At 42.0% G+C, this 12,331-nt stretch overlaps 3 protein-coding genes across 4 annotated transcripts in view; 1 reads left to right on the forward strand and 2 right to left on the reverse strand.

Annotated features, from left to right (window-relative positions):
• The window catches only part of LOC126562266 (uncharacterized), a 472,552-nt gene that overhangs the window by 104,197 nt on the left and 356,024 nt on the right, over positions 1–12,331 (forward strand). The window lies entirely within an intron of this gene.
• On the reverse strand, positions 1,063–4,976 carry LOC126561910 (uncharacterized). Its single transcript, XM_050218278.1, has 2 exons — positions 4,885–4,976; positions 1,063–2,758 (listed from the first exon to the last, which is right to left on the reverse strand). Exons 1-2 carry the CDS (start codon positions 4,974–4,976, stop codon positions 1,063–1,065), a joined length of 1,788 nt encoding a protein of 595 aa, XP_050074235.1.
• Positions 7,273–11,587, reverse strand: LOC126560822 (salivary glue protein Sgs-3-like). Its single transcript, XM_050216771.1, has 5 exons — positions 11,496–11,587; positions 9,036–9,369; positions 7,788–7,982; positions 7,624–7,722; positions 7,273–7,546 (listed from the first exon to the last, which is right to left on the reverse strand). Exons 1-5 carry the CDS (start codon positions 11,585–11,587, stop codon positions 7,277–7,279), a joined length of 990 nt encoding a protein of 329 aa, XP_050072728.1. The 3' UTR covers positions 7,273–7,276.

Raw genomic sequence — 12,331 nt, forward strand, 5'->3', positions numbered from 1 at the left:
ACATTATTCAACTGTAATTTTAACGCTGACCTTATTAAGCTTAGTATTCTTTGTATTGCATATTAGTGCAATATTCTGTTAACAATGTTTTCTTGATTAAAACTTCATTACAATTTAAATTAATTTCCAGGATTCCAGGCAATTTTATGTTTAATATCCAGTGTCTCAGCGATGTATGACTCTGACACTGTTTTTATTATGCTCTCGCGGGCTGCAAATACGTTTCACTCCTCTGTGGGTGGGGTATTGACTGACTGTTAAAGAGAGGCGTATTTAGTCTCAGATATTCAAAGCCTATGGAGGCTTTGAATAATCGAAATAAAAAATTGCCCGTTTGTAAAAAGTAAAAGACAAGGAAGTGGATAATATCAAACGTTACGATATTGCTCGATGCACAAATAGAGGATCGGGTCGAATTCCTGTTTGACGGCAATAATTAAAAATTTTCTTTTTTTATTCATATAGTACAACGGTCAGGCTGTATTGCTATAATCAAAAATCATCACGCAAAATCAAACTTAGCCACAAGTTAAATGCCTTCGAAGGGACTGCTTCGTAACAATTGCATTGCATTGGAACTGCTCACATACGCTGACCAATAGAGTTGATGAAACGCTTGAAAATGTTACCTTCCCTTCCTGCTGAGCTTTCCTCCTCCTGAATAGTAAAACCATCCGAATTACTTGCCTAGCATACCCAGCAGATCCTTCTCAATGTCGTCCCGAATAAATTCCAGGTGCATAAGTTCGATTCCGATGACCCTAATGCACTATACGCTACTAAGAATCGAAACCAGACTTGAACTCATTGTAAAAATGAATTGAAATGTGTTATGAAATAACTTCAGTTTGCTTACAAATCGCTCCTTCGCGATGAATCTCTATCTGAAACTATACTCACGCAGCTAGACCACTGCAAACGAAATAAAACTATCTACAATCCTTAACACTTCTCAGCTCTCTCTAATGCACACACTCCCAGCCTACAATCCTTAACTATCCTAACCTACTTTCGCTCTATAATTAAACAGAAAACTAGCCAAACAAATGCACCAACGCTTCTTCACACTCGTAATGCTCCGTTCCACACGTTTCTTCCGGTACGATCGTCACTCGTCCATCGGCTAAAGGACGGTAACGGCGGTGGTGGATTGCGCCCAAGAGGTACATGATCGAAGTTGATCTTTGTTGGAATTTCGATCGATTTTATCACCTCCACCGTCGATGTTACTGGTGCCAAGATCGTCGGTGCCTCGGTTGTCGAGGGCGATTCGTCACTGGAAATTAGCAGCCGTTGCTGTCTAGCTTCACCCTTGTTTAATTCGGTCGATTCTAGCGAAGCAGGTGTCGTGTACTCGTCTCCCGATTTGCGTTCCGCCACCTGAGACATCGGTGGATGCCGGGGATAGATGTTAAAGTGTACCATCAAGCGACCGGGTGCAATGAATGGAGCCGAAAAGGGTGGAATGCGGGGCGGCACACGTCCCTCCTTGCGGAAATAATTCTCACCCTCGTATTCTTCGCTACCCGGCTGACCGAATGCCGTCCGGAAGGGTTGTTGAGGGGATGGTCGAGCACGTTGCTGTTGGTACGGAGCTAGCTGGGCGAAGGTTTGTTCCGGCCAGGCCAGTTGGCGGTACGGATTTCGGTAAGGGTTTCGAATGCGCTTCCGGTATCGCTGCTGTTGTTGCTGTGGAGAGAGTCCTTTAGTTCCCGGGCCAATAATCGGCATCGGTTCTAGGTTAAGCATCACCGAGAAAGGCATTCCACGTGTAGGCCATTCGTCGCTATCCGGTGGTGTTGTGCTAGCCGGGGCGAAGCGAAACTGTTCCGTTGCCAGCAGATTAACTTCGCTCGGGTTAGACGGTTTGAAGTTGTACAGCCGGTCGGGTTGTAGCTGTTGGTTGATAAGCTGCGGTGCCTGTAGATGAACTTCTCGTGGACGCTGAGAAGCCGCACCGAATAGGGTCGTAATGTCACCTTCTTTGCGTGGATGTCGATAGATTCCGCTAAATTTGACACGATGATTTGGATGAACTGGATGATTAAACTCGGCCGGTTGCAGGGAAGGATTGTACGGGTAGTTGTAGTAAAGTAGATGTTGCTGTTGAAGTTGTTGCTGCTGCTTTCGCTTGGCCAGTGTTAGTTGTCGTACGATGTCCTGCACACTCGAGGGTGTCCAATCGTTTGCCAGCGCTTTCGACGTTCGGTTCACTCGTGGCTGTTGGAAACCGACCGGAATCAGTCCGTTAGCTGCCAACTGAAAGGGTTTCGGCTCGACGGTTAATGTATCTCGTCGTCGTTCGGCTTCTTCCGCTGTGGAATGGCTTGCCTTCGTTTCCTCCCAAGAAGACCAATCAGGAGCCCGTGGTAATGGTGGCTTCAGAAAACGAGCTGGAAGCAGAACCAATCGATCCCGTCCGACTGGCTTTTGTTCTGCCCCATAATATCGTAGCCGACGTGTTCGCTTCATGGAGGTGGTTTCGTCTCCCTCCTGGGATGTATTGTTTCCGGAAGATGATCTTTCGGACGATAGAGGTGTGGTGAGAATCGTGTTGTACCCGCCAGCACTTGGTTCGATGGCCGTTTCATTGGTGAAGCTTGAATCGATCAGGATTTGGCGCGATTTTCGTTCCGCTTCGTGGACAATCATGAAAAGTGTAAAAAAAGCGACAAACGCCATCGCCAGGATGCTGTATATAGCGATCTTCCGGTGTTGGTGGTTCGGTTTACGTAGAACATCCTTAGGTGACTCATATCTGTTGGAAGTAAAAGAGGGAAAAAACAAAACCAAATGTTGTTAGTATTGGTAGGAATGTGTCAATATAGAGGAGCTTTCTAACTCATTAATTATCAAGATCAGACCCGACAAGAGTAAGACCATGGGATGCGCCTAACGAGCAACTTTCCAAATGCACTCAACCGATGTTGTTTGCTTTACGATTTGATGCAAATGGAAAATGGGCTTCAAATGGTAGAGCAATGAATTAAAAGAAGGAAAATACATCATCGTTAGGAGAAATGGAATGAAGCGATATATAGTAATAATGATCATAAAGTTTAAGACAAGGTGAAAGTTTGCTAAATTGAATTAAGAATAAAATGAAAAAGTTTTAAAACATTTGATCAGTAAAGTAATACAATTTTATATGAATAATTCGTATTATTAAACAAAACAAACAAAAAAAGGTTCAAAACAACAGACTTTTTGTTTTAGAAGAAAAATGAAGGAAATCAAATTGTGATCTACATCTCGTTCCTTATCATTATTTGCAACGTGCTTAGTGTTTTTTTCCTTTGCTTTATCCTAATATCTGTCCCATGGACGCAGCAAATGGTACTTTACAGGTTTTCTATTATTATTTTAAAAATGTTGTATTTTTAAAATTCTTTTCTTAGTGTATTTCTGTACATTTTGAGAGAATGTTTATGTAATTACGTTCCCTTGTCTAGCAATAGATTATTGTACCGTCATAATTAATTGTAAATATATACGTTCCCTTGTCTTTGTATCATAGTACCAGTAAAACGTTGAAGCAATGAAATAAACCATTTGAAATACTAATAATCCGGCCTAACAAGGTACAATCGGAGTTCTAATACCATCTGAACCGTTCCCCTGCAGTGAGGCCTGACTATCCAACTACGTGGTATCGATAAGTCTAGTGAGCCATTCGATGGCCGGTATGACCTAAAAGCTAGTTAAGCCAAGAAGAATAGGATCTCTAGTTTTCATACAGGTTATTACGATTTTTTGGACTGCCCTTTTTGTTGACGCTCCGCTTCCGATTTGTTGTTAGCGGCGTATGTTTTTGGATATCATTATTTAAATTCATTTGTTATTTTTATTGATTTTAATTTGTCTGACTGAGGCTACACAATTTAATAATACTAACTTAACCCACAAGAAGGCTTGGGTCAGGGAGAGGAATTAATGTTGCACGAAGTCAAACAGATCGGAATAAGCAATAGCGAATCTTTCGCATCAACAAAAGATATCCTTGATGCAATCGCAAAGGGAAGACGAAGGCGGTGGGTGGTTACATAAAGATTAATCTATTAGGAAGGAGCATCAATGGTATCTAAAAGAATGGAGGCGATAAAGTAGTTTTAATATTCCAGATTGATTTTGAGGATTCCCAACAGGTGACAGCGTGCAGGATATGACGACAACGCCAAGCCATAGATGCCGTCAAATGCATTGATAAGTCGTGGATTTTTAATATCGAGCATTTAATTCCATCAGCCCAATCTACGATGACTTGGAGATCTGATGAAATTAATTGCTATCAATGAAAACTCGATCACTTTTATCTAAAAACAGCATTTTTTGTCCAAGTTTGTGAACGACACCATCTTTGTTTTTAGCTGGAAATTATCTTCATACATTGACATGAAAGTATTTAAGTTTTGTCTCTATTAGACGAATATGCGATTTAGTGGCAGCGGCATTGGTCCACAACAAAACTGGACTCTTGTCTTAAATCCCGCTTCACTTAGGTTATCCTATCCTGGCATAGAGATATTTTTTGGCACTGTTTGGCTTCTGATCTCCTGCGATGCAAGTTTAATGTTACTACCAATCCGCTACCGAGTCCGCCCCAATTGTTTTTACAATTTTCAAGTAAAATAGTATCAGTATCTATCATAAACTCTCGATGGTCTGCCAAATTTATTAATTGTTATCTTCTCTATCTTTTTTGTCCTGCTCTCCAAACCTTTTAAACACGGAATTGATCGTCGATTTCGACAGATTGCATTCTCCTCAAATTCCTCAAAACAGTAGGTGTAAAATGATGATAAACATCGCCACTAGTCCAACTTGACATAAAAGATCTTGTAATCAACATCAAGATTGATATTTCCATTACAACCAAAAACTTACTTGTACACGGCTCCCAGCTGCGACAACCAATTGTTACTGTACGCCTTCACGAACCCGTGCCCAGTGCCGGCTAGTTTTCGATCGTTAAACATACTGCTGCTGCTTCGAACACCCTTTTTCGCGCCCAATATTGCACCAAACCGATGATCGTGATCATACACACCTGATCTTCCTGTCACATCACTCAAAGAATCACTCAAAGAAACAGTTCACAAAAAAGAATATTCTACTCTTTCACTAAGCTTCGATGTCTAAGACAATCGGCTTCAATCACAGACTAGGGCTCACCAACCAACACCATAGACACCGTGATACCGCATTCACCGTCACTACGAAACTGTCACCAGTGGGCCAACAATTCGGGACACAAAGCAACCTTCTTTTTTCCCTCCCGACACTCACAAGACGCACGCATGCATGCAAAACGGGCCTCAACGCGCGCTCGCCCTCACTATTTGCCATGGTGTTTGTGCGGGGCTTTAATTCATGGCTGTCGATATGGCCGCGTGACTTAGTTGTCGCGCAATCTTCAAACGCACCCTTGCATGATGGCACCGAGGAACGATCCCGCCGCAGTTATTTCGCGCGCAAAGCAAACACTTTTCCCCAGCGCTGTTCGACCGTCATTAACTTCCCACTAATATTTCCATCTCTATTTTCTCACTGTAGTAGACGCGTACTGAGAGGTGTTGGTTCGTTGCTACGCTTTCCAACACACAACAAAAACGGAAGCAAAACACCCATCTTCCGGCCTGGAGGGACTAGTCCCTCCCGTACGTAGTTCCTTCTTATCGCGCTTTTGTAATCGTCTGGTACCTTTGTAGGTTTGCTGGTAGGAATCTTTAATTTTTTCCCATTGCTTATGGCACCTCACCGCACATACGCTTTTGGCAGCCTCGTTGTAAGCGACCGTGAAGCGCGTAATTACCTCCAGAAACAATCGTGGCTGCACATCTGCGCACGAGTAAAGTGTCGCCGGAAGACGCCAGGATGCCAATTGGGGGTTAGTTGGGTGTTTGTTTAGCCACCATAAAGCACCACAAAGACTTATTTTTATCCCCATGTGGCTTCGGGGAGTCGCTTTCCTTCTTGTATGGCAAACTAGTCTTAGGGTTTCTTTTGTTTTTCCCCTGTGTCCCCGGTCTTCCGAGTGTTCCAGAGCTTGAAGTCTTCTGTCGTCTGACGAGTCAACTGTAAGCGGCTGTTTTCATTTTCAATCTCCATAACTTGTGACGATCATTTCACACACCAGCTTGGATCATTGCTTTTTGTTTCTTGGTGCGTATTTGTTAGAGCACCTCGAAGTGTGACATCAATAGCGTTCATTTTTCCACCCTTTCATACCAACCGCATAACTGAATTCCAACCATGCGACCATGGCTCTATTTATGCTTTCTACGTACGTTCGCGGTTATCGCTGATTCTCGGCCGATTCGCAATTCGAGCCTCATTACTTGCGCTTTCGTTCGAGAGATCTTTGGAACCAACAGTGCCCCCGGTTTGGCGAGGGTCGGGTGGATAAGAAGGTTTGGGTTGGGTTAAATTTCGCTGGCAGAATATTAATGTCCCATCCTACCCCGTCGTTGGCGGCAGCCATAGGCAGGTATCGTTCCAGTTCGCTTGCATCATCGCGATCGCGACCGATTTTCTGCGAACAGATAAAACAAAATGATGTTACTGTACGCCAGCAAACGGCGTAAACATAAACATAAAATATTATATAGTAGTAAATTAAAATGAATAAGTACTTAAAAAAAAGGAAAATAGGTTAACTACAATACTACCTACGGTGAGAAACACAAAAAGAAACAAAAATACAGTAAAACAAACAGACAAAAACTATTATATCTTTTGCACTCTTATCTTATGGTTTCTTTATTCCACAACTTCAATTACCATATCGCTTTCTTCTTTCGGCTTTCGATACACTAATATTCTGCACGGTTATCGAACCACACGGCACACCCTTCTCCATTAGAGACGAAACAAAATGGGATTCTACACTCTTCTGGCCATTCTTCAGCACATACACACGGGAAGAATCGTTTCATCGTTGACTAAACTTATACAATGTTTGATGAGTATTTTCCACATCTACTTCCCTTCCATCTCCCGTTTCTCGTTTCTCTACAAACACAGAAAGTGTTAATTTCGTACCTTTCTTTTAAAATCCAAAAAAAGAAAGAGAGAATAATACAAAAAAGAATTCAATAATCTACTAACTAAACTTGTGCTTAAACTATGTGAAAACAGACGCAAAGCCGGACGATGTTACCGATGTACACAGCACATACGAAAACAGACAAACACACTAAACAAAAGAATTGAACAGACTTGGTTAAGGAAATTGTGGATGGGTGGGACTGGGGAGAATAGAGGTTGGGAAAGGTTTCTAGAAGTTAAACGGTATGGCAGGCTTTGGGTACGAGTAGCCGGTCGTTTCCTCCGGTGGCAGATATTCGGGCGCTGGCGTTGTTCGGACGGTTGGCGGAATCTTTGGTGGCAGTGTGAGTGGGTTGGGCGGTTTCGGATAATCGTAACCACAGGTACCGTCCGGATTGAGCTCCGCATCGCTGCATCCCTTCACCGTGGTCGTGGTTGGCCGTGGGGTGGTTGTCGTCGTCGTCGTGGTCGTGGTGGGACGTGTTGTGGTCGTTGTTCGCTACAAGTACAGTTTAAATAATGTTAATACGTTAAGTGGAAAACAATTCTAATATATATATAATTTCTGATTCTTACTCTCGTTGTAGTGGTCGAAGGTGGTAGATATTCCTGTGGCGGTGTTGTGCGGCGTGTAGTGGTGGACCGGGTAGTAGTCGTTGTTCGTCGCGTTGTGGTCTGTACAAAAAAAGGTAAGCTTAACATTAGCTTTATTCGTTTGAATGGCGCATAATCTGTCTCACCGTGGTGGGTCGCTGGGTGGTAGTGGTGGTGGTTGAGACACGGTTCGGAAGGGTAAATGAATTATCGGGTTTAGGATAATCGTAACCACAGCTTCCATCCGGGTTCTGTTCGGACAATGGACATTTGGTCGTAGTTACTACGCGAGGTGTCGTGCGCGTTGTTGGTCTAGTGGTGGTGGTTGTTCGTCGTGTGGTCTACAAACAAAAGGGAAGAATTAGTTAAATCATATTATTAATCCTTCAATAAGTATCGAAATTTCAAATATCGTATGTGTTAAAAGAATTGAATTTTTCAAAAGATTTTCTATTCTACCAGCGATCACAAGTCTACCTATCTGTTGTCCATTGCATCAACCCGCTAGTTGATGCACAGACTGAAAGTGGCTGCGTTAACCGAACTATTTGATGTAGTTCTGAATATGTTCTTTTTCTTGGCATAACGACCTATTAGGTCAATTTTAGTAAGCCTTTCGAAGGTCCGGCCTTCGAATGGGTTACTAGAATTCCTGATACTACGTAGTCGGATCGTCAGTCCACACTACAGAGGAAGCGATCTGCTAGAGATTTGAATCTATGTCCTGGTCGTGGTCACCGTAAAAGTTGTCGTAAATTCTGTTTCGCCACATAAAACTCCAGAAGAAAGGGTGCTTCTGTACTGAGTGTAGGATTTAGTCCCTCAGTCCTGAGAGGAAATGAAAGTCGAGATACGCGATCTCATTGAATATGCTGACCGAAGGGGAAGATTGTTTGTAGATTCAGGGGGCGGCGTTTACCAACGGATTCAGATTACCATTGGATTCAGCGTTTACCAACTCGGAGCTCCCGTGGCCACTAACTTCGCGTACCGTTTAATCCGCTTTTGTCTGTACTGTTGAATCATTTGGAATTGATAGTCAATTGATCTGTACACAGTACGAACCTAAACCTGCATTGAGCCGTTTGCCTCCAGATATAGCACTCAAAAATATTTCATCATTTGATTAAGCTTTGACTACTAACTAAAATTTACTTTAAGTGGCTAAGAAAATAAAACTACTACACTTAGCTACATTAAAGAAGCATTCTATAAAAACTATCTCATTTCTCGGGCGGTCGTATGGCTGTCATATGACATCCGTGTCATGTCTTTTAGATTATCTTTAAAATAAAAATGATGCATTAGCTATCCTTTGTCTTAGCCACAGGAGCCCGTGGTAATGGTGGCTTCAGAAAACGAGCTGGAAGCAGAACCAATCGATCCCGTCCGACTGGCTTTTGTTCTGCCCCATAATATCGTAGCCGACGTGTTCGCTTCATGGAGGTGGTTTCGTCTCCCTCCTGGGATGTATTGTTTCCGGAAGATGATCTTTCGGACGATAGAGGTGTGGTGAGAATCGTGTTGTACCCGCCAGCACTTGGTTCGATGGCCGTTTCATTGGTGAAGCTTGAATCGATCAGGATTTGGCGCGATTTTCGTTCCGCTTCGTGGACAATCATGAAAAGTGTAAAAAAAGCGACAAACGCCATCGCCAGGATGCTGTATATAGCGATCTTCCGGTGTTGGTGGTTCGGTTTACGTAGAACATCCTTAGGTGACTCATATCTGTTGGAAGTAAAAGAGGGAAAAAACAAAACCAAATGTTGTTAGTATTGGTAGGAATGTGTCAATATAGAGGAGCTTTCTAACTCATTAATTATCAAGATCAGACCCGACAAGAGTAAGACCATGGGATGCGCCTAACGAGCAACTTTCCAAATGCACTCAACCGATGTTGTTTGCTTTACGATTTGATGCAAATGGAAAATGGGCTTCAAATGGTAGAGCAATGAATTAAAAGAAGGAAAATACATCATCGTTAGGAGAAATGGAATGAAGCGATATATAGTAATAATGATCATAAAGTTTAAGACAAGGTGAAAGTTTGCTAAATTGAATTAAGAATAAAATGAAAAAGTTTTAAAACATTTGATCAGTAAAGTAATACAATTTTATATGAATAATTCGTATTATTAAACAAAACAAACAAAAAAAGGTTCAAAACAACAGACTTTTTGTTTTAGAAGAAAAATGAAGGAAATCAAATTGTGATCTACATCTCGTTCCTTATCATTATTTGCAACGTGCTTAGTGTTTTTTTCCTTTGCTTTATCCTAATATCTGTCCCATGGACGCAGCAAATGGTACTTTACAGGTTTTCTATTATTATTTTAAAAATGTTGTATTTTTAAAATTCTTTTCTTAGTGTATTTCTGTACATTTTGAGAGAATGTTTATGTAATTACGTTCCCTTGTCTAGCAATAGATTATTGTACCGTCATAATTAATTGTAAATATATACGTTCCCTTGTCTTTGTATCATAGTACCAGTAAAACGTTGAAGCAATGAAATAAACCATTTGAAATACTAATAATCCGGCCTAACAAGGTACAATCGGAGTTCTAATACCATCTGAACCGTTCCCCTGCAGTGAGGCCTGACTATCCAACTACGTGGTATCGATAAGTCTAGTGAGCCATTCGATGGCCGGTATGACCTAAAAGCTAGTTAAGCCAAGAAGAATAGGATCTCTAGTTTTCATACAGGTTATTACGATTTTTTGGACTGCCCTTTTTGTTGACGCTCCGCTTCCGATTTGTTGTTAGCGGCGTATGTTTTTGGATATCATTATTTAAATTCATTTGTTATTTTTATTGATTTTAATTTGTCTGACTGAGGCTACACAATTTAATAATACTAACTTAACCCACAAGAAGGCTTGGGTCAGGGAGAGGAATTAATGTTGCACGAAGTCAAACAGATCGGAATAAGCAATAGCGAATCTTTCGCATCAACAAAAGATATCCTTGATGCAATCGCAAAGGGAAGACGAAGGCGGTGGGTGGTTACATAAAGATTAATCTATTAGGAAGGAGCATCAATGGTATCTAAAAGAATGGAGGCGATAAAGTAGTTTTAATATTCCAGATTGATTTTGAGGATTCCCAACAGGTGACAGCGTGCAGGATATGACGACAACGCCAAGCCATAGATGCCGTCAAATGCATTGATAAGTCGTGGATTTTTAATATCGAGCATTTAATTCCATCAGCCCAATCTACGATGACTTGGAGATCTGATGAAATTAATTGCTATCAATGAAAACTCGATCACTTTTATCTAAAAACAGCATTTTTTGTCCAAGTTTGTGAACGACACCATCTTTGTTTTTAGCTGGAAATTATCTTCATACATTGACATGAAAGTATTTAAGTTTTGTCTCTATTAGACGAATATGCGATTTAGTGGCAGCGGCATTGGTCCACAACAAAACTGGACTCTTGTCTTAAATCCCGCTTCACTTAGGTTATCCTATCCTGGCATAGAGATATTTTTTGGCACTGTTTGGCTTCTGATCTCCTGCGATGCAAGTTTAATGTTACTACCAATCCGCTACCGAGTCCGCCCCAATTGTTTTTACAATTTTCAAGTAAAATAGTATCAGTATCTATCATAAACTCTCGATGGTCTGCCAAATTTATTAATTGTTATCTTCTCTATCTTTTTTGTCCTGCTCTCCAAACCTTTTAAACACGGAATTGATCGTCGATTTCGACAGATTGCATTCTCCTCAAATTCCTCAAAACAGTAGGTGTAAAATGATGATAAACATCGCCACTAGTCCAACTTGACATAAAAGATCTTGTAATCAACATCAAGATTGATATTTCCATTACAACCAAAAACTTACTTGTACACGGCTCCCAGCTGCGACAACCAATTGTTACTGTACGCCTTCACGAACCCGTGCCCAGTGCCGGCTAGTTTTCGATCGTTAAACATACTGCTGCTGCTTCGAACACCCTTTTTCGCGCCCAATATTGCACCAAACCGATGATCGTGATCATACACACCTGATCTTCCTGTCACATCACTCAAAGAATCACTCAAAGAAACAGTTCACAAAAAAGAATATTCTACTCTTTCACTAAGCTTCGATGTCTAAGACAATCGGCTTCAATCACAGACTAGGGCTCACCAACCAACACCATAGACACCGTGATACCGCATTCACCGTCACTACGAAACTGTCACCAGTGGGCCAACAATTCGGGACACAAAGCAACCTTCTTTTTTCCCTCCCGACACTCACAAGACGCACGCATGCATGCAAAACGGGCCTCAACGCGCGCTCGCCCTCACTATTTGCCATGGTGTTTGTGCGGGGCTTTAATTCATGGCTGTCGATATGGCCGCGTGACTTAGTTGTCGCGCAATCTTCAAACGCACCCTTGCATGATGGCACCGAGGAACGATCCCGCCGCAGTTATTTCGCGCGCAAAGCAAACACTTTTCCCCAGCGCTGTTCGACCGTCATTAACTTCCCACTAATATTTCCATCTCTATTTTCTCACTGTAGTAGACGCGTACTGAGAGGTGTTGGTTCGTTGCTACGCTTTCCAACACACAACAAAAACGGAAGCAAAACACCCATCTTCCGGCCTGGAGGGACTAGTCCCTCCCGTACGTAGTTCCTTCTTATCGCGCTTTTGTAATCGTCTGGTACCTTTGTAGGTTTGCTGGTAG

Source organism: Anopheles maculipalpis, chromosome 3RL (assembly GCF_943734695.1).
Source record: "Anopheles maculipalpis chromosome 3RL, idAnoMacuDA_375_x, whole genome shotgun sequence".
NCBI classification, from domain to species: domain Eukaryota; kingdom Metazoa; phylum Arthropoda; class Insecta; order Diptera; family Culicidae; genus Anopheles; species Anopheles maculipalpis.

Excerpts from the sequence above, each read along its gene's own strand:
- LOC126561910 (XM_050218278.1), bottom strand. The coding sequence starts at position 4,976 with ATGTTTAACGATCGAAAACTAGCCGGCACTGGGCACGGGTTCGTGAAG. Across the intron at positions 2,759-4,884 it reads CAGCTGGGAGCCGTGTACAA|ATATGAGTCACCTAAGGATG; the intron begins GTAAGTTTTTGG and ends TACTTCCAACAG.
- LOC126560822 (XM_050216771.1), bottom strand. The coding sequence starts at position 11,587 with ATGTTTAACGATCGAAAACTAGCCGGCACTGGGCACGGGTTCGTGAAG. Across the intron at positions 7,723-7,787 it reads CCACCCAGCGACCCACCACG|ACCACAACGCGACGAACAAC; the intron begins GTGAGACAGATT and ends TTTTTTGTACAG. Across the intron at positions 7,547-7,623 it reads CTTCGACCACTACAACGAGA|CGAACAACGACCACAACACG; the intron begins GTAAGAATCAGA and ends CTGTACTTGTAG.